Source organism: Apodemus sylvaticus, chromosome 10, assembly GCF_947179515.1.
Source record: "Apodemus sylvaticus chromosome 10, mApoSyl1.1, whole genome shotgun sequence".
Taxonomy (NCBI): Eukaryota; Metazoa; Chordata; class Mammalia; order Rodentia; family Muridae; genus Apodemus; species Apodemus sylvaticus.
In genome coordinates, this window is record NC_067481.1 from 80,620,560 (window position 1) to 80,639,037 (window position 18,478).

Genomic DNA, 18,478 nt, shown 5'->3' on the forward strand with positions numbered 1-18,478 from the left:
CATTTGCATTGAAGCACAGAAGTCAGGACACTCATATAAGCAAACCCCTTACAGAATCCTACTCTTAAAAAAAAAAAGTAAATGAAAGGTTTCACAGAGCCATATTATCTGTAGAATTTCACCACCACAAGTGATTGGTGTGATAGATTCCAAGTCACCAAGAGGCAGAGGAGGCTCTCTTATAATGTTACAGAAGTGCCCCACATCTTCAAATCAAAGAGGGTTTGTCTCTGAGTGTCAATAATTATAATTGCATGATGGTAATTTCTTTAGCCTTCTCGCACAATGGGGTCACCTTTTCCACAAAACACAATGGGCTGTTTTGTTTTGTTTTTTTTTCTCCTTCTCCTTCTCCTCCCCCTTCTTAATTTACAGCACCTGAGACTGGACTGTCCCCTGCTTATCTTTCCCTTTCCCTTCCATTTGCCTGTAATGAACAGAGTGCACCAAGCCCTTTCTTGTGGATCGAAATTCTGTCTCCTTCATCATAGCCAGTGTACTATAAACGTACAGCCTTTGTGACATCAACGCAAAGTTTTATTGTGCCGTTAGCTTTGATAGAAAGCACTGCAGAAAGTTGTTTAGAAATTAAATATCTAAAACAAGCTATTTTAAAATCCAGGGCCTTCACTATTTCATGTCTGCAATGAAGAGATTTCATCTTGGGGAGAGCGAGCTGTCTTTCACACCATATGGCTAATGGTGGTGCATCGCAATTAGCCAGGCTGATTAATGGTGAACAGATTCTAATTTTATGCTTATAATTGAGGCTGCATTTGCACCCCTGGTGCAAATTCAGCACATCCCAACTTCCACTTACAACAGGCAAGAAATCAAGAGAAATAGGATGGTATGGAAAGTGAGATTTTTTTTCCTAAAGCCCCCCTAAAGAGCATCAGATTTGCAATTTAAAAGACTGTTAGCCACACAATGGATGACAGGTTTGTGTAATGGGGTCACGGTAGCCTGTAAACAAACAGTACCCCTTCCACATCTATAGGCAGCCCGGGAAAGCAGTAATCTGTAACATTAGCAAGATGACATTTGGAATATGGCTTTTCCTTCTTAGCCACTCGGTACAAACAGCGTCATTTGCCTTCCGCGGGCTTGAGAATTTTATTTTATTTTTTGCTACTTTTATGTTTCTGAAAAATAGAGGGAATGTCAGCTGTAAAACACACCAACCAGCATAATAAAGCACTTTGGACCAATGAATTTTAAAAACAAGGAAAATATAAACTGCATTAATAGAGGGGGCCCTGTGCATGAGAGGCATAATATATCTCTAAGTAGTTCAAGAATAGAATTCTCTCCAGCATAATCCAAACATATGCAGATACAAAATGCAAATCGATGATGTATAGATAGTGCTTGGCCTGTTCATGGAAATCCATCTTCCTGTTTCCTGTTTTGCTACAGTCACAGGCAGCTCTACATGGAGAGTTCAGTCTAATGGCATGTTAATTGTAGAAGGCTAAAATAACAGAGCAGTGGTTGGGGAAATGGTAACACAGACAAGGTTATGCTTTACTGCCTTTCAAAATGGGTTTTGCTCCTTTCCTTCTAAAAGGGTGCTACTCAGCTAGATTATATCTAGTTCATATACCCAAGGTAAAACTCACTTTTCCTACTGATAAAGGACTCCCACCCTGTTTGGGAGTGTTCTGCTACTGTCTTAAGTCTAGAGAAAAATACAACCTGGTTGTTAGAGTAATTAACAGGTTTTACAAATCACTGAAGTGAAAATGTGTGAAACTCTTGTATATCTTAGGACTATAAATCAGATGTATTTTTTATAAAGGAAAAAAAAACCAGGACTTTTATAGATACAAATGTTAATATTGGGGAATTCATTTGAAAAACACACAAAGCCCTTTCAAGTCTCTTTCCACCTGTAGAGTTGTAAGATTGTTTGCCCCAAGAGTTCATGAGCAGCAGGTAAGGGCCACACATGCCCAGATGGCACCTGAAGACCCATGCAGACTGGTCAATGACATTCAGCAGCCAAATGCATATTGTGCCAGAGAGAGCCTGCCCAGCTAACAAAGCAATTAGGAACTCTCCTCTGATGTCAAGTGGCACCTCCCTGCTTTATTCAATTACTTGGGAGATGTTGGGAGCAAAATGCTGGGTTATTTTCCAAGGAGTAAGAGTACAAGTTAAAAGGCTGCCCTTGTCCCTCTCCTGGGCAGGCCTGGCTGAGGCCACCGAGGGGGACTGTGGTCTCAGGTGCCACTTCAGAATGGTCACGACAGAAAGAGACTCATCTGTGAGGAACATGAATTATTAGACCTTTTGTGGTCTCCTTCTCGCTTTCCTTCCCCCAAAACCCCAAAGATCACTATCCCCAAGAAATATTAGCTTCAAGTTCAGATATGAACAGGATTACTAAAAGACCATCCGCAGGAGAGAAGAGGAGAGAAGAGAAGAGGAGAGGAGAGGAGAGGAGAGGAGAGGAGAGGAGAGGAGAGGAGAGGAGAGGAGAGGAGAGGAGAGGGAGGAGGATGAGGAGAGAGAGAGAGAGAGAGAGAGAGAGAGAGAGAGAGAGAGAGAGAGAGAGACCAGCTTAAGCTCAGGCATGAAGTGGTATATTAAGTAGAAGAACTCAAAAGGAGGAAGTGTAACTTTCAAGTTGACCCAAACAGAAGCCTCTGCTGACTTCAAGAGAACTCATATTTTACTTAGCATACAGATGAGAGCAAATGTCACCAAAAGGGTGATTGTGCTCCCTTTGACTCCACTGGGAAGGATGAGGGAGGTCACTGCTCTGTGGCCATTAATGGTGAGGAACCAAAATGCAAACTGATGTCTCTCTGAGATGAAATGTAATAAACAACTGAGAACCGCTGTGATCCTTGACACTACCAAATGTAGCTTCTAAGAATTCTTCTAGACCATTTACCAAAAACAAAATATATATATTCCCCACCTCCCAATGGAATTGATTTCACCTAGGTTTGTGATCTAAATTCATCTTTACTTCAATAATGAGAAAGAGGGAAGGAGGGAGGGAGGAAGGGAGAGAGGGAGAGAGAGAGAGAGAGAGAGAGAGAGAGAGAGAGAGAGAGAGAGAGAATTTCTTACCTGCACATGATCTCATGTGTGAGCAGCACCCGGCACATTTCAGGGTTCTTGTCTTGGCCTTCATACACTATGGCCTGAAAGTAAAGGCATGTTTTTAGCTAAAAATAGAAGCAAGTAGCAGAGGGTTATGGATAACAATCCAGTTCTCCGCAGCCTCGCCCTGCTAGGGGCCAATTAACTTTTAGAAGCAAAAAGCCTCACTAGGCTGATTATTTCAGGACACATTGCTCCAGATCAGCCCAAATTGAGTGGGATGGGATATGATCCTCTCCACCCTATCAACCACCTCATTGTGCCCATCTTTGGACCAGAGCATGTGATAGGCATCTGTTGTCAAGACGACCATAATTCTCTTTTCAATACAGAATAAAAATAAGCCCAATCAATAAAGAGGGAAGATCCAGAAGGCTGAAGAGGTTGCAATATTTTGTATTTCAAATATGTAGAGGCTGAGTGGGTTTGATCGGCCAGCCTCATACAGTTGCGTCCACGCTGCTCCCAGCCCCCACGGTTAGTGTTCTACTGGCGAGGAGCAGGAATCAAGTTTGGGAACAGCTATATGTCTATGCACGACTACGTCATTTCTGAAGCGATTCAACCAGGGAAAACCCCTCTTCCTACTGAGAGGCTGAAAGCAAGTGCTCTTGCAGGGTGTACACCCGCCCAGATGGGAGCCCTTGCCAGCATATGCTGCTGCGTGGGGGTATGAAATCACAGAGTCAGCTCCCTAAGCAGAGAATTACATCTCACTCTCAAAATCTGGATTCCCTCAACCACCAGCCACAGGGCGCTTTGCTCTCTTTTCTTTTTTTGCAACACAATCACATTTTGCTTTGGGATACCCACCAAGTTCCCCAAAACCTAAAGCTTGGGTCTACAGGTTACTATCCCAGCCAAAGAGACATACAATGCTATTGGTAGAAGGAGGTTCTGCATGAGCATACATTTAACTCACTTAACACTGTATCACTGCATAATACTAATATAACACAGCTTCAAATTGTTAATAAAATTACTTTCACACATTCACAGAACCCTCAGTTTCTTAGTGACAAAACTATTTAAATTAACCAGAGATTATTCTTATTATTATGTGGTGCATAAAAGGACTTCTGGGCCTAACTTGTTATTCTCTTTCATGTGCTATGGTTTGAACTTGGAGACAGAACCACTATGACTTAAGACCCAATGTAGACAGATCCATGGGTCATGACCTGATTGCAGTATCTAAACACAGAGAAAAGCAAACTTTACAACAAATTAAAATGAAGGAAAAGTGATTAGGCCAAAAAAAAAAAGCATACATCTCTAACATTGGTTATTGGTGCATCAAAACTATCTTTTATGGCTAGCTTTTATGGTAACCTTGTATTTAAAAATAAATAGTTTTTACTTTAACTGTAGACTTCTAAAATGATTGAAAAAAATATATTTAGAAGTCCAGGATAGGATATTCATTACCCAGATTCCTCAAACGTTTGCATTTTACTAAATTTGCTTCCTATTTTTCTTTTTCCCCTAAATCACTTTTTAGCAAATTGCAGATATATCCTCAATATAGCTGCATGCATTTCCTGAAAACAAGGCTTTTTCATGCATAATCACAGCACAATTATCTAAATCAGAAAATTAGCATTGATACAATAGAATAATCTAATCTCCAGACCTTATTGAGATTTACCAATTACCTAATAATGTCCTTTACAGGGAAAGAAAATCCTGTACTAATCACCACACTCAGCTGTCATGTCTCCTTTCATTCAGAATATCCTCCAGTTGTTGTGGTTCATGGCATTGGCATTGTTAAAAATACAGGCCAGTTACTTTGTAGAATACCCTTCAGTTACTTTTTGTAGGATACTTCAGTTACTTTGTAGAATACCCTTCAGTTACTTTGTAGAATACCCTTCAGTTACTTTTTGTAGAATACTTCAGTCACTTTGTAGAATACCCTTCAGTTACTTTGTAGAATACCCTTCAGTTTGGGTTCTAGTTTGACTCTCGAGCTTGTCTTAGACTTCAAAGCCGGACACCAGCACAGCAGGATGCTGAATTCCCTCTGACCCCTGGTTGTACTTATTCACAAGTCTATTAAGAGCATACTCTGACCATTCTCTCAGAGCGATGCTCACTATCTACCAGTGACCACAGGCTAGCTTTTCACAATGTAAGGTTATATCACAACTGTTTTCTGGGTCAATAACTTGCACTATGTTGATGACCTTTGATGTGTCAAATCTTTAGTCACTAGTTTTAGTGTGAATACATAACTCTTCCTTTATTCTTACTATATTTATTTATCATATTTGGAGGGCATGTGCCACTGTGTGTGTGGGGGGGTGGGGTGGTGTGGTGTATGAGGTCAGAGAACAAATTTCATGTACAAGTTGGTTGCTTTCCGTCATGTGGAGATGAGAATTGAACTCAGGTCTCCAGGTTTGCTCAGCAAGCCTCTTTACCTTCTGAGTCTTCTCACTGGCCCTCATGCCAAGATTCTTAAAAGACTTTTTCAAATGCCCTAAAAGTTGCTTTATTCGAGAAAATGCACTAATTAAAAATGTTCTGAAAAGGGCTGGAGAGATGGCTCAGCGGTTAAGAGCCCCGACTGCTCTTCCAGAGGTCCTGAGTTCAAATCCCAGCAACCACATGGTGGCTCACAACCATCCGTAATGAGATCGGATGCCCTCTTCTGGGGTGTCTGAAGACAGCTACAGTGTACTTACATATAATAAATAAATAAATCTAAAAAAAAAAAATGTTCTGAAAAACCAAAACTTGAAGCAAGTGAGATGGTTCAGAAGTATGTCTACCAAAAAGCCTGATGGCCTGAGTTCAATTCCTGAGATTTACACTGTGAAGAGAAAGAATCGACAATTGTCCTTTGACCTCCACACATACACGGTGACATTCCTGAGCCCTCACACATATGTGAGCATGTGTGTGCACTTGAGCACACAAACTAAAAAATAAATAATTTTAATATTTTTATGTGTCTTTTTTATTTCCTGCAATCACTGTTTTAAAAAAATTCAATAAAGGAAGAAAGAAAACAGTAAATTACCAATTAGATTTCAAGTATAGTGCTAAAAAACATTCAAATGATGCATTTCTGCTAACTCCTATTATCACTCAAGCAGTTCTATGTTCTCCTAAAACTCTACATAACCTCTGCTTCAGCTTCTGTGTTTGCCTTGCTATAATAATAATAATAATAATAATAATAACTGGATAAGTCAGTTTACAGGTCTAGAAAACTTTTCTGTGCTGGAGTAGGGAGGTGGCAGATAGAAGAAATGATGTTATTTGGGGGGCGTGGCAGGCACATTAATTACATAAGATCTCCGTTTGAAACTTTCTAGATGAGATAAACATCATTATTACAAAGGCTGCTAGTTGAAATGAATAAGGCCATGATAATATCCAGTTAATAATAAGCTTCAAGGCAAATCCACTGAGGACTCCCCCAGGCAATGGATGACAGGGACTCCCAGAAGTCCTGTGTTTTCTCCTTGGTAACTGAACATCACTTGTTAAAGGCCCAGTCCCTCCATAATGCATCTCTTTACCAAATACCAAGCTACCACTTTGCTTCTGGCGGTGGAGTCAAAACAGAGAATCTTTCTACAAATCAAGCATAGAAAAATGAAACCAAGGGTTTGGATTTGCTCGGAAATAATTAAGAACTCTAGGGAGATCTGGAATCTGAGGTTTCTGCCTTCCCTCTCTCTCTGCCTTTCCTCTCCCCTGTGCCCAGTTAGAATAAGAAGAGTTCTCAAGGTATAGAGGCGGAAAAAGAAGTACCTGCTTCTAGAAAATTCTGCAGTAAAAGAGAGTGGAAGTCTACCATGGGATAGGAAGGATAAAATTCCCGTCCCTGGAGTAAACTGCACTGTCACATTAAGGGAGCAAGATTTCCTGTGCAATTCAAAGACAGAAATCCCGCCAGACTCTACCCAGTTTTCTTATCACTGAAAAGACTTAGGAAAACACTCATGCATGCATGTATGCACATACAAACATAACACAGATAAAAATATTGGTCCAGAGATGAATATTCAGATGGGACCAGGTACAGGTAGATATGATAGATTTACTTGGGTAGCTCCAGTGTCACAGTAACATTAAGACAGACTTTGGACTTTTTTCCCCTACTGCCTTGAAGTTCCCACTCCAGCTTATTCTACTAAAAGCATCTCTACTGTGTGCATTTAGCGTGCACAGCAAGACTGGCTCATAGTTGAGCAAATCCAGACGCTATATGCCACCCCCAAGGATAGGCATCTTCTAACACCAATTTTGGGGGTACGGGGGTCTTCAGCTTCTCTCTAATTGAAATGTATGCTTCTGTGGGGTTGGAGACAAGATGGTTGAGGTTAGATCAGCTGGGAGATCCCAAGGGCATGTAAACAGCCTTGACTATTTTAAGTGAAACCATTTTAACGGACAGCTGGTTTAGGATACAGACAATGGAGCCTGAGAAGAAGGCTCATTGTCATCCTCCACAGTAAATCACACGTCTGCTCATGGGGAGGAAGGTGGTGAGCAGAGAAAGCGACAAAGACAGCACTGGCTTAAATAAATCAATGTGTTTATCAGAAGTGAGGATGGGGGCGCTGCCACTACGATGGGAGGCAGAGGGGGAGAAATTATAAAAATGCATTATTGAAATAAATCAATCCAGGCTGAACCACGTTGAGCTTTATAACCACCGAGGCAAACGATATAGTATCAAGAGGAAAATACTGTTTATATTTACCCTGCTAAGGGCAAACAAGTGCCTCGAGGCAGGAGGGGTGCTTGGACAGGGAGGCTTGTGAAACAATAAACAGAAGGAACTTCACCTCAACTTTCAAAACCTGGTGCTACTAAGAGCTAAGTTGTCCAAACCCGTCCAATTTGGAGACCTGACTTTCTGATAGGTCAGTAGTTCCTCTCTCTGAATGTCAGCCTCTAACAGAAAATAAAAAGCAGGCAGAAGCAAATGCATGTTCCTGCAGATTGTTTTTTGAACCATATATATATATATTATATTATATTATATTATATTATATTATATTATATTATATATATTTAACTAAAAATGAAATAACACGGGCATTGTTAAACTTTCATAATCTCAAAGAAAAACAGGTTTTGTTGTCCGAAGAGAAAACTCCATTCATTTCAAATGGTTAATTACAAGTCAACGTATGAAAGTTTTGGAAAATCAGTCAATCCCTGTCTTACGCTTGCCTCAGTGACCACTGTTTTAAAAGTCATCTTTGAAACATAGTTTATCCCTAGCTTTTCAAAAATATTGCTGAGGCTTAAAAGTTCACTGAGACTTACTTTGGGATAAAGACCACACAGCAAAAGGAAAAAAAAAAAAAAACCCACTTTGACTCTGTGCGAACACACCAGGATCATACTTCAATGGGATGCCCACAGAAGTTCAGAGAGCTGAGCTTGCTTTCTTTTGTTTACTTTTCTGATAGTTTTAACTCCTTCTCTCCCACACCACATTCAAGGAAGCAATGAGAATGTGCATTTTTCTCATTAGGAAGCTGTCCCGATTTGCAATAAGGAGGGAAGGAAGAAGAAGGGAGAGGAGAGGTAAAAGAAACGTGAATTTCTCTCATAAATCAAAACAATAACCTTGAAAATGATACTCCTATTTCTGAAAACAAAACAAAAAGCAAAGTCTATTTGTCACCTCGGAGAAAGGGACATAAATATAAAAACTGCTTTCCTCAACCAAAAGAGGAGTACCTTCTAAATAAAAACTATCAGTGATAGCAAATTACTAATAATTGAGCTATTCAAAAAGCAATAATAATGTCTATAGAACCAACACACTGCACAGTAATTACTACATTCACCCACCGTGTTCCACAGCCTTTCGTTTAAATTTAAAAAAAAAAAAAAAGAGTGCTACATAATATAGTCCTGTTTCCAGTAGGTGAAAGAACCCTATTTAAAAATTAAGCCATGCCAAAGAAAACACCACAAATCTGACATTTCATAAACAATTGTGTCAAATAGCAATCTAACATTAATAGTAGAGTAAAATCAAAACTCATTTTGCCTCAAGTAGCAGCTTGGCTACTGGCGAACAAATTGCAAAGATGTAATTTCAGCTCAGAACTGAGTTAGGCAAGATATCATATTCACTATGCTGTTCGGTTACATCACAGCCCTGACTAAAAGGCAAGCAGGTCCCCAGTGCAGGGGACTTTCTGTTGCATCTCTTCTGTCTTGAAGATCTAAAAGCCCTCCTATTATTCAAATGCCTTGGGGCTGGGTGTGGACTAAATATTTCAAACAATTTCATATTACATTTTTTCCTAGAAGTAATAAACAATATTCTACTTGGATAGTTAACTGCACTTACTACGTTAGTAGATACAATTGACTTTGTCAACTCAGTCAGGCAATAATAATGAAATCGAGAGAATAGCTAATTTATTGTATACTTAATATATGTCAATCACTGTTTTAAGGCCTATGCAGTTATGGATCATAGCAGAACACAGTTATTTTCACAGCAGAACTTTGAATTAGGTGCAATCATTATTCCCATTAGTTTGATTCTAAATACATATATATTTTAATTCCTAGCTAAAACCCAATTTTCCCTGCTACAAAACCTATGTCAACAATTCACCCATGTCCACATCCAAACAATCTTCATCCCCAGCAAGACACACACAGATAACAGGCTGTCGCTGCAGCCATATGAGTTCTATAAACGCATCCCGACTAATATGTTCGTTTTTAATGCTGTTCAAACATTCACATGGAAACAGCTCTAGCGTAAATATCCCCGAACAAATGGCTGTATATTATCCAGGAGGGAGCAGTTGGGCCGCCAGACTGGGGAAGTACTAGGCCATCTGGCTCCGGCAAGCTCTCCAAAACCATCAGCTTTGTTTTCACCCCCAGACTCCAAACAACACATTTTCCACTGTGATGAGTTTACATTTTCCCAAACACAGGTCCTGATCATGCATAAAAATTCCAAACTTCTTCATTCCTCTATGTGCAAGGAAATTTAAATCACCTGCGTTTTTGACATGTTACCAAAGGAGACAGAAAGCTGTTGAAATACAGTCCCTGACATAAACCTGCTCTGTCCTCTCTCGCTTGGCTCCCTGGGTATATGAAAGAGCCTCTTTGCTGGCCTGGTAAATTCCTTAGGAAGTTATAGATATGCCAAAAACATAGTGTGTATCTACCAATGAGCCAAAAGAGTAGTTAATCAAACCTAAAGAGCCATGGTAGAATATAATGAAACAATCAGTGTGAGTAAAATAAAGTTAAAGCAACAACTTTAAGGGTCGTGAACATCATAATAAATATATAAAGAAAGCTACCTAGGAAACAAATCTGACAACCTTTACTGTCCCGGCGCCCCAGTGTATCAACACGGTTCCACACCCCTTCTCCACCTCCCCCACCATTAAACCTGTACATCCAAACATAACGTGACTTCTGTTCTCAAAAATACATAGATGAAATAAGGGGAGAAAACACTTTGGTTTGGGGGCAGGGAACGTGAGGTTGGGTTTTCTTTCTTTATTAAGTATCACTTGAAAAACTCACTCTTCAGGCAAACTAGTCTAAGAAATGAATTAGTCCTGTGTTTATTAACTACTTAAAGATAGATATCTCGATGAACGAGCCACAGAGTACATCACATCTCAAATCAGACATGCAAAACCTGAAATGAGACAGGTTACGCCTCAGGCGTCCCCATCCGGGTCCATGAGAGCTTCTACAGTTGACACTGTTTCTGGACGCACTAGCCATAAACTTCGGGATCCTAAGGGTTTTGCATGCTCACTAATAGAATACCAAAAACAGCAAGGACACAAAAACAATCTATTTTTAGGCCAGCTAAACTTGGTTTTGAACAACCCTTCCCAAAAGCAAGACATTTCTTTTCTAGTTAAACAGGTTTTGATTTGGCTGTTGTTTTGTTGTTTGTTGGGTTTTTTTTTTTTCAAATTTTTATATTTTATACCCTTTGTTTTACAAAGGAGGGATAGGAGAATGGACCTCAGGCCCTTCTACATTAACTCCTAATGAGAGTCCGTCGTACTTGGTAGGGCCCAAAATTAGGAATCCTTCCTCAGGATAGTCTAATGAGACACTTTAGGAAGGTGTGAAACACAGTCATCCTCAGACATCTTGGTTGACTGAGTAAATTTCTATCTGGGTCTCAGGACTGCTGCTAGATGCACTCAAAATGAGGAACAACCTGTGCAGCTGGAGCCCAGCTACTTTTGCATGTGACTGGCTGATGACACCATCTGAATGTCAACCCCAGCTTGAGAGTCGAGGTTATGACATCACGTGTGCAGAGGCACATGTCTACTATGGAAAGGGCTGGGGTCACCAAACGACGGAGACGAGATTTCACGGTAGCCAGGTATTCTTTCCACAGCTCCGGTGTTCTTAGACATTGACAGTTGTTATGTACTGCTCCACACTCTGAATATCAAAATCTGAAAACGTATCAGAAAGCACTTTGCAGAGGGCAGTGTGGCCACTTAATCAGCTGGCCTCTGTCACTCCTGCTGGTTAAACAGGCCGCTACACAGAAGCAGCACTTCTAGAACATTTAAATCAGACTGAGCATTTAATTGCCATAGAATAATTTCAAACTGCAGGGAGATCACTTCCGGAGCTAAATATGAACATGATTCTGAAGCTAATTTTTTTTTTGGAGTGTATGATATTAACTGTGTCCATAAGAAGGTAGCCTATTTCCAAAACTTTGGCAGCATGTAATCAAATGACAAGCACTGTATAAGGGACACAGATAGCCTTTCAAAGTGAAAGTTATAGAAAGGGCGGTTACCCAACCCTTCTGCTGAAGGCAAATGGGTCCATCTTAAAATGCCTTTTGTCTTGATACTTTTCTACCAACTTAGAGAATGGTTAAATTTTTTTCAGGTTGATCCTAACTAGACTATATAATGCACTTATTAAACTTTTAGTAATATATGGCAAATGACTTTCTTATACCTGCTATTTTTCTTTAAGTGAACCTTCTCCCCCTCTCTCCCTCCCCATAGCATTTATGATGCTATCAACATACAAAGATACCTTCAGCTGTAGCTTCAAAAAAAAAAGCTCTATGGCCCTGTTAATAAAATATTTGTCATATTGCCTTATATTTTTAAAAATCCTTCCACTGTTCTTGTATGAGAGAGTTTGTTGATGAAAAAAATCAATTCTTAGTAGCAATATTTGTTTAGGGAGGTAGGAATTAAAGTTTTGGGGAGATTTAAGTCGAATAGAAACAATCTCTCCAAACATATTCCAATTTTATGCTCCTTGGAATAGAGCTTTTCATAGCTCGGCCTGCAGTTTCAGTGGCCAATGTTACACAAACGCATCGGCCCTGTATGGTTTGTTGGTGTGGGTGCCTTTTCTCTTTAAATGTAAAACCTAATAAATGCATGTGGACTAAGGGCTAGGGTTCATGCTTCTCCCTCTGGCTTCCCCATTTCACTCCTCTCTGATTAGAAGGGCAAGAAATGATATCCATCATATCAGAAACTGTTTTTGAAAAACAAAATTCAACCTAATATATTTTGTTTTGATATCAGAAAACAATAAAAACCCACTAAACCAAGGTATTTTTTGTGCTTCTGCTCAGCAAGGAAAAAAAAAATCAAAAATTCAGTGTCCAAAGGAAAGAGAATTACTCTATGTAGCAATCAAAAGAATTCAAGAAAATAACTGTAATTAGAACAATAAATGGAAATTTATTCTGAGCTGTCAACTACGAAATAAACACAATCTTCCAGAGACAAAAATACTTAAGGGAAATAACATGATAGCAATTTCTTTAGGCACTTATCACTTTAAAAGTATACTTCGAATCCATAATTCCATATATTACATGTGCGTCACAATAAATATGAACATGATAATCAACATGAGCTGGTATTAAATGTTTCTTACTAAGATCTCAAACTCCCAACAGCTTATTAATGTGTATTTTGCACATTATAGCCAGGTAGGCAGATCTAAAGCCATTTCTAATTATGCATGAACACCCTAATTCCAAACTTTCTAACCAGTGAAGGAAGAACACTCCTCCTTGTTTTAAAAGGAATATTTAAAATGACAATCAAATAAACACATTTTAACCCTGCACTAAATTGCTGTTTGCTGTACAATACATAACTTTTCCTTTTGTTTTGAATTCTTTCCTCCCTCTCAATAAAGCTATCATTGTTGTTGTTGTTACTTCAACTAACTAACCAGCTACTTCATTCTGAAACTATACTTTTTCTTAAAATTAAGAAGGGGGTAGATAAAACAAAAACAAAACAAAACAACAACAACAACAAAACTCCTGCGCCTCATTAAGATGTCAAGCCTCACTTCCAGCTCGGCTCATAATTGTATCTTTTAAAACATAACTCAACCTTAATGTATACTGCCTGACACCGTGTGTTGGCAAGCTTAAGAAAATGAAGTCCATGTACCTTTAAGACAGAAAGCTAGCTGTCTGGCTCACAGCCAAACTTGGAGGCCAAAGCAGGAGGGTTTTTGCAAAATACCCTTGAACAACTGTGGGCTCCCACTTCCAACTACCTTCCAATACCATCGCCTTAAAAAAAAATCTGTGGAGAGTTCATTTGCAAATTCCATCAGCTCCATTCCTAGAATTGCCTCTTACCCACCAATTCCTCAGGCCTGGGCCTTGGGGAAGGCCTGGTTAGTTTGTGTTTCAGAAGTTCGGTCCACACTGCCTCCCGGAGGGGGTTGTCTCTACGGCTCCTTCAGCTTTCCCTGGGGCTCCTTGGCCAAGCAAGCCAGAGGAAGTTAGGTCCTTTTTCCTTCACTCAGCACCCCAGGATTTAATCACCAGGCCTGGCTTTCCCAGGGAGGCTGTGAGCCTCCAGCAGAAAAGGTCCGAGAGGCCTGCGAGGCCACCACTTTGCAAGGGCCACCCTGGCTTCGAGAGTTTGGGTCCCAGTCATCTCTCAGTGGCTCAGCCGGCTTTTGAACTGCGGCAAATGTGGTGACCAGAGAGTCGTCTGTCCCCTCAGTGTGGAATTCTAAGACACTTACTTGTTTTGTCATGGAGTCGATGAGGCGCACGTAGAAATCCTGTTCAGTCCTTATCCCTGGGGGTGGAGGGAGGAAGGAAAATTAAGAGAGGGGGGGATAAGCCCTGAAAGAAAAAAAGAACTCCACCATACACATAACAATAGCAACAAACAAATACTGCACACAAAGGGGCCAAGACCAAGGGGAACTCCTGCTGTCCTGAAAGGGGGAGAGCCAGGACGTTCCTTCCCAGAATCCAGAAAGGATCTGCCGGCCTAGATCAAATACTCCCCCTTAGAAGCCAGCCTCCTCCAAGCACTGGAGCTAGAAAAGAGGTGGGGAACACCCCCACCCCACCCCACCCCAACCTGGTCATTCTTCCTTCCCAGACTAGAGCCATTCTAAAGCTGCCTGAATCCATCAGGAGCACCCCACTCCTAACCCCCACCCCCACCCCCCAAAAAAACCGAGGAGCCAAGCGACCTGGAATTTTGGCCGAGCAACACAGGCCTCAAGAAGGGGAAAAGGAAGACAACCGAGTGGTCTTGTCAGGGCCAAGTGGCCTCTGGTCAGCTCTGGGCTGACCAAGCCGCCCCTCTGCCTCCTCAGGTGAGAAACTTCCTAGGATGAAATTTCGGAGAGGCCTGTTCACCTGGAGGGTGGCTGACGGCTGAGCTTCGCTGGGGGGCTTTCGTCCACCTGGAGCTCCGTGAGACCCCTGCCCTGACCCGGAGCCCCAGGGTGCTGGCACCGACCCGACAGGAGCCTCACCATTGCTGTAGAGGAGCTGGAGCCGGTAGTGGATCCCATTATTGGTCTTTTCGGTGTTGGCTTCCTGGTTTGCAGCAAGGCCCAAAGACACAAGAGAAGAGAGAGGTCTCCGTGAGCGAGTGCACCAACTTCAAAGCAACTTTTCCCTAATAGGGACCCCCCCCCCATCCTGTAAGGCCGTTCAGCCCCAATAGTAATAGAAATTGTGCCAAACTTGATCTTTTCTCAACCCTCATCCCAATCTGTTTTCTTCCTACTATTCCAGAAATTTCTGTGAGATGCACATGGGTGAGATTCTTCCCAGAGCTTAAGAACTGCAGCCTGGGCCCTCTGAGGGCAAGCAATACATTATCTGATAGTTGAGAGCAAGCACACTCCGGGCTCCCAAGGCTAGACTCAAGTAGGGTTCCGCTAGGTTTTGCCTGGAATCTCTCCAGTTCTGGGGTCTCCATGTTAACTTTCTGGAGCAGGACCTTGAGTCCCAGGAGCCTGGATTCGTCCAGAGCGGGAAGTAGCTGGGGGCGGGAGGGGTGGCTCTGACTGGAGTGTGAGCAAAGCTCTGCACACACACCGAGGCGGCTTCCAAGGCGCCTGGGCCTGCTCTCTGAGCCCGGGACTACCGGGGACCGCGCTGTGCCCACTTACTTTTTCCTTCTCCACGAACCCCACAAAGGCTGTCCTCTCAATCTCCACGGGCTGGCCCTGTCTGTCGTAGAGGGCCAGGACGAAGTGGAAGAAGTTGGATTTCCGCAGGTTAGAAGGCGGCTGCTTCTCAAAGTGAGCCCGGGCCAGACCCACCCCGCTGCGACCAAAGACGCAGAGTTAGATGGCTAAGCAGACTGTGTCCCACATGCCCCTGTCACCCAAGACGCGCGAGCGAACCCCCCAACACCCACCTTCTCTGCTCCCAAAACATCCCCTGGGCTCCTTCCATGACCCATCAGGAGCTCAAGCGCGGCTGACGAACCGCACAAATGCCACTCATGTCCCTGTCCTCCCCTTCCAGAGACAGCAGGTCATCAGAACTCAGAGGTGTGAAAGTTTTGTTTGGGTTTGGGGTGTGAGATGAAACGCTACAATCTTTACTCCACTTGAAGCGCGCTGCGTGGAGAGGAAACGTGACCGTGGGTGAAGTGAAAAGGGGGTTTAAAGAGATAGTGCGCAGTTTACTACTTCGAAGGCCAGGGCGTGGGAATGGGCTCCGACTACGCCTCCAAATGTCGCAAGTAAGTGGGCAGGTGGAAATGAATGTAGCCATGCTAGGTTGCCCGCTGCAGCAGTCACCCTCCAGGAAACTCCCTAGCCTCGGCCAGCTGCCGGTACCGGCCTCAGCACGCTAATTTTCTCGACAAACACAAGCAAGAGGAGAAAGGTCCGAAATTGGGACCCGCGGCTATTAGAAATGATCGATCGCCGTGGGAGAGGGAACTGGGGCGTTTTGTTTTTCTGTTGTAGGTGGTTATTGTTGTTGTGTTTAATTTTTTTTTAATAAAAGACCTGTCTTGCCAAGTTTCACCATTCTGAGAAACCGTCCCCACACATTCCAGAAACCCAAAGGGCCAAGGCTGCTTGGCTGAGATGATCCACCGGCGACTGCAGACTGGGACGCCCGGCGGGGCACCACAATGACAGTCCAAACTGCAGGACACCATCGGACAACACACACACACACACACACTTTCGCTTCCAGCCTCGTTACCCAATTCACTCTCACTATCAACCGCTCCCAACCCTGTGCTCAGCGGGGATGGAAACAGGACAGGACAGTTGTCCCTAGCCCTTCCCCCAAAACACTGGAAAGATGGAATGACTCTCCGGTCTCCTTCTACACCCTGTATGTCTGATGAGGCCTGGGCCCACAAAGTTTTCCCGAAGCCCAGATGGTGGCCAGCAATGAAAGAGGCAGGGTACCATTTCTCACTTGGGACCAGGAGTCCCTGGACAGGGCACTGGGTGTGTCTAAGGAAGTTCCTCAAGTTGGTCTCCAAGAGCATGGCCTCCAAGCCACTCTGTGTAGGATCTGGAGAGTGGGAGAGGGACTGGAGGAGGCCAAGGCGACAGAGGATGAGGAAGGCTTTTAGGAGATGTGAGAATTAAGTTGGAAATCACTATTCTACTGGCAGACTGTGAAAACCTGAAGGCTAAGGAGTGGAGAGAGGAGAGAGTAAGGAACCAGTTAGGAGAAGCAAGAGAAGACTCCAAGGAGAGAAATGGGGAGAGAAAAACGGGGGAGAGAGCCAGGTGAGGAAAGAGAAAAGAGAAACGGAGAGTGAAACTGAGGAAGAAGGAAAGAGAAAAGAGTGGAGAAGGACTAGAAAAAAATTAAAGAAGGTAGAAAAAGAAAGGAAAGATAGGAAGAAAAGAAAGAAATGTGAAACGGAATAAAAAGGAAGAAAGGGAAGAACATTAAGTACGAAAAAAAGAAAAGAGGGGAGAAGAAAAAGGAAAGAACTGAAGAGAAATAAAGGGGAAAGGAAGCGAAGGGAAGGGGAGGAAAAGGGAAAAAAAATATAACCACCCAGAAAAGAAAACAAGCGGTCAGAAAAGCGCAGCTATCCCAACACTGTGCGGCAGAGACGCCTCTTCTGGGTTAAAACAAAACGAAAACACTCGCAGATGGGGCTGCGGAAAGTGTCGACAAAGCTTGGGCTCGGCTCCCTCCGGCCCGCGGCTCGCTGTTCTCCGGCCACCGGCGAAGAGTGCTGCTCCGCCGGGGAGCGCGGAGCCCAGGCGGCGAGCGCAGCGCAGCGCAGCAGCAGACGCACTCGCGTGGCCGGGCCCCGGGTAGCCGCGCCGCGGTCTCCCGGCTCTCTCGCTAGCCGGCGGCCTCTCCTCCACGGTCCCCCAGCGGTACCCACCTCTGCGCCGCTGTGTTGGCGTCCAGCACCCCGGCGCCCTGCATCCACGTCCGCACCGCGTTCATGCCGCTGCCCAGCGGCTCTTCCTTCATACTGCTTCCACTCCGTTGGATGCTTTCCTGGATCCCAAACATGAAAACAACCTTTTCTTGTGGAAAATCTCCTCCCCTTTGAAAATATTAAAAAAAAAAAAAAAAAAAGGAAAAAAAATACGCCAACCACAGATTTTTTTTTTTTTTTTGAGTCGATGGGACTCGCGCTACATCAAGGCGGGCTGAAAAGCAAAATTTTTAAAAATGTAAACCTTCGCTCAAAACTGAGCGATTACAAGGAGGGGGGCGAGAAAAAAAAAAGGGAAAATCCAACGAAAAGACCAAAATTAAGAAAAAAACAAGAGATGTATGCTTGGCTGTTGGGGGTTGGTTGGTTGGTTGGTTGGTTTTGAGTTTGGGTGCTTTTTTTTCCTTTTTTTTTTTTTTTGCTTTTTTTTTTTTTTTTTTTTTTTTTTTGCTTTTTTTTTTCTTTTTGTAGTAATCACAGGCCGTTGGAGAACAGGAGGGGCTGGAGTTTCCTTTTGTAGCGGTACCTTCACTTGAAGAAGCAGGAAGAAAAAAAAAACACCCTGATGACAATTTAAGAAACAATAGATACGACTCTCGAAGCCGGCTTGGCTACTTGAAGTGTCATTTTCCACAACCAGGCAAGTTTTTTTC

At 42.8% G+C, this 18,478-nt stretch overlaps 1 protein-coding gene across 8 annotated transcripts in view; it reads right to left on the bottom strand.

Moving 5' to 3' along the window:
• The window catches only part of Ebf1 (EBF transcription factor 1), a 388,236-nt gene extending 369,990 nt beyond the window's left edge, over positions 1-18,246 (bottom strand). For 3 of the 8 annotated variants that reach the window (XM_052196588.1, XM_052196587.1, XM_052196585.1), the window contains exons 1-5: positions 17,766-18,246; positions 15,553-15,709; positions 14,908-14,971; positions 14,158-14,213; positions 3,085-3,158 (exon numbers count right to left, since the gene is read on the bottom strand). In XM_052196588.1, coding sequence (XP_052052548.1) covers positions 3,085-3,158; positions 14,158-14,213; positions 14,908-14,971; positions 15,553-15,709; positions 17,766-17,899 — 485 coding nt within the window. In that variant the 5' untranslated portion in view covers positions 17,900-18,246. The other 5 variants (XM_052196586.1, XM_052196592.1, XM_052196589.1 and 2 more) reach the window with 5 other exon arrangements.
• Positions 18,247-18,478: the final 232 nt, after the last annotated feature.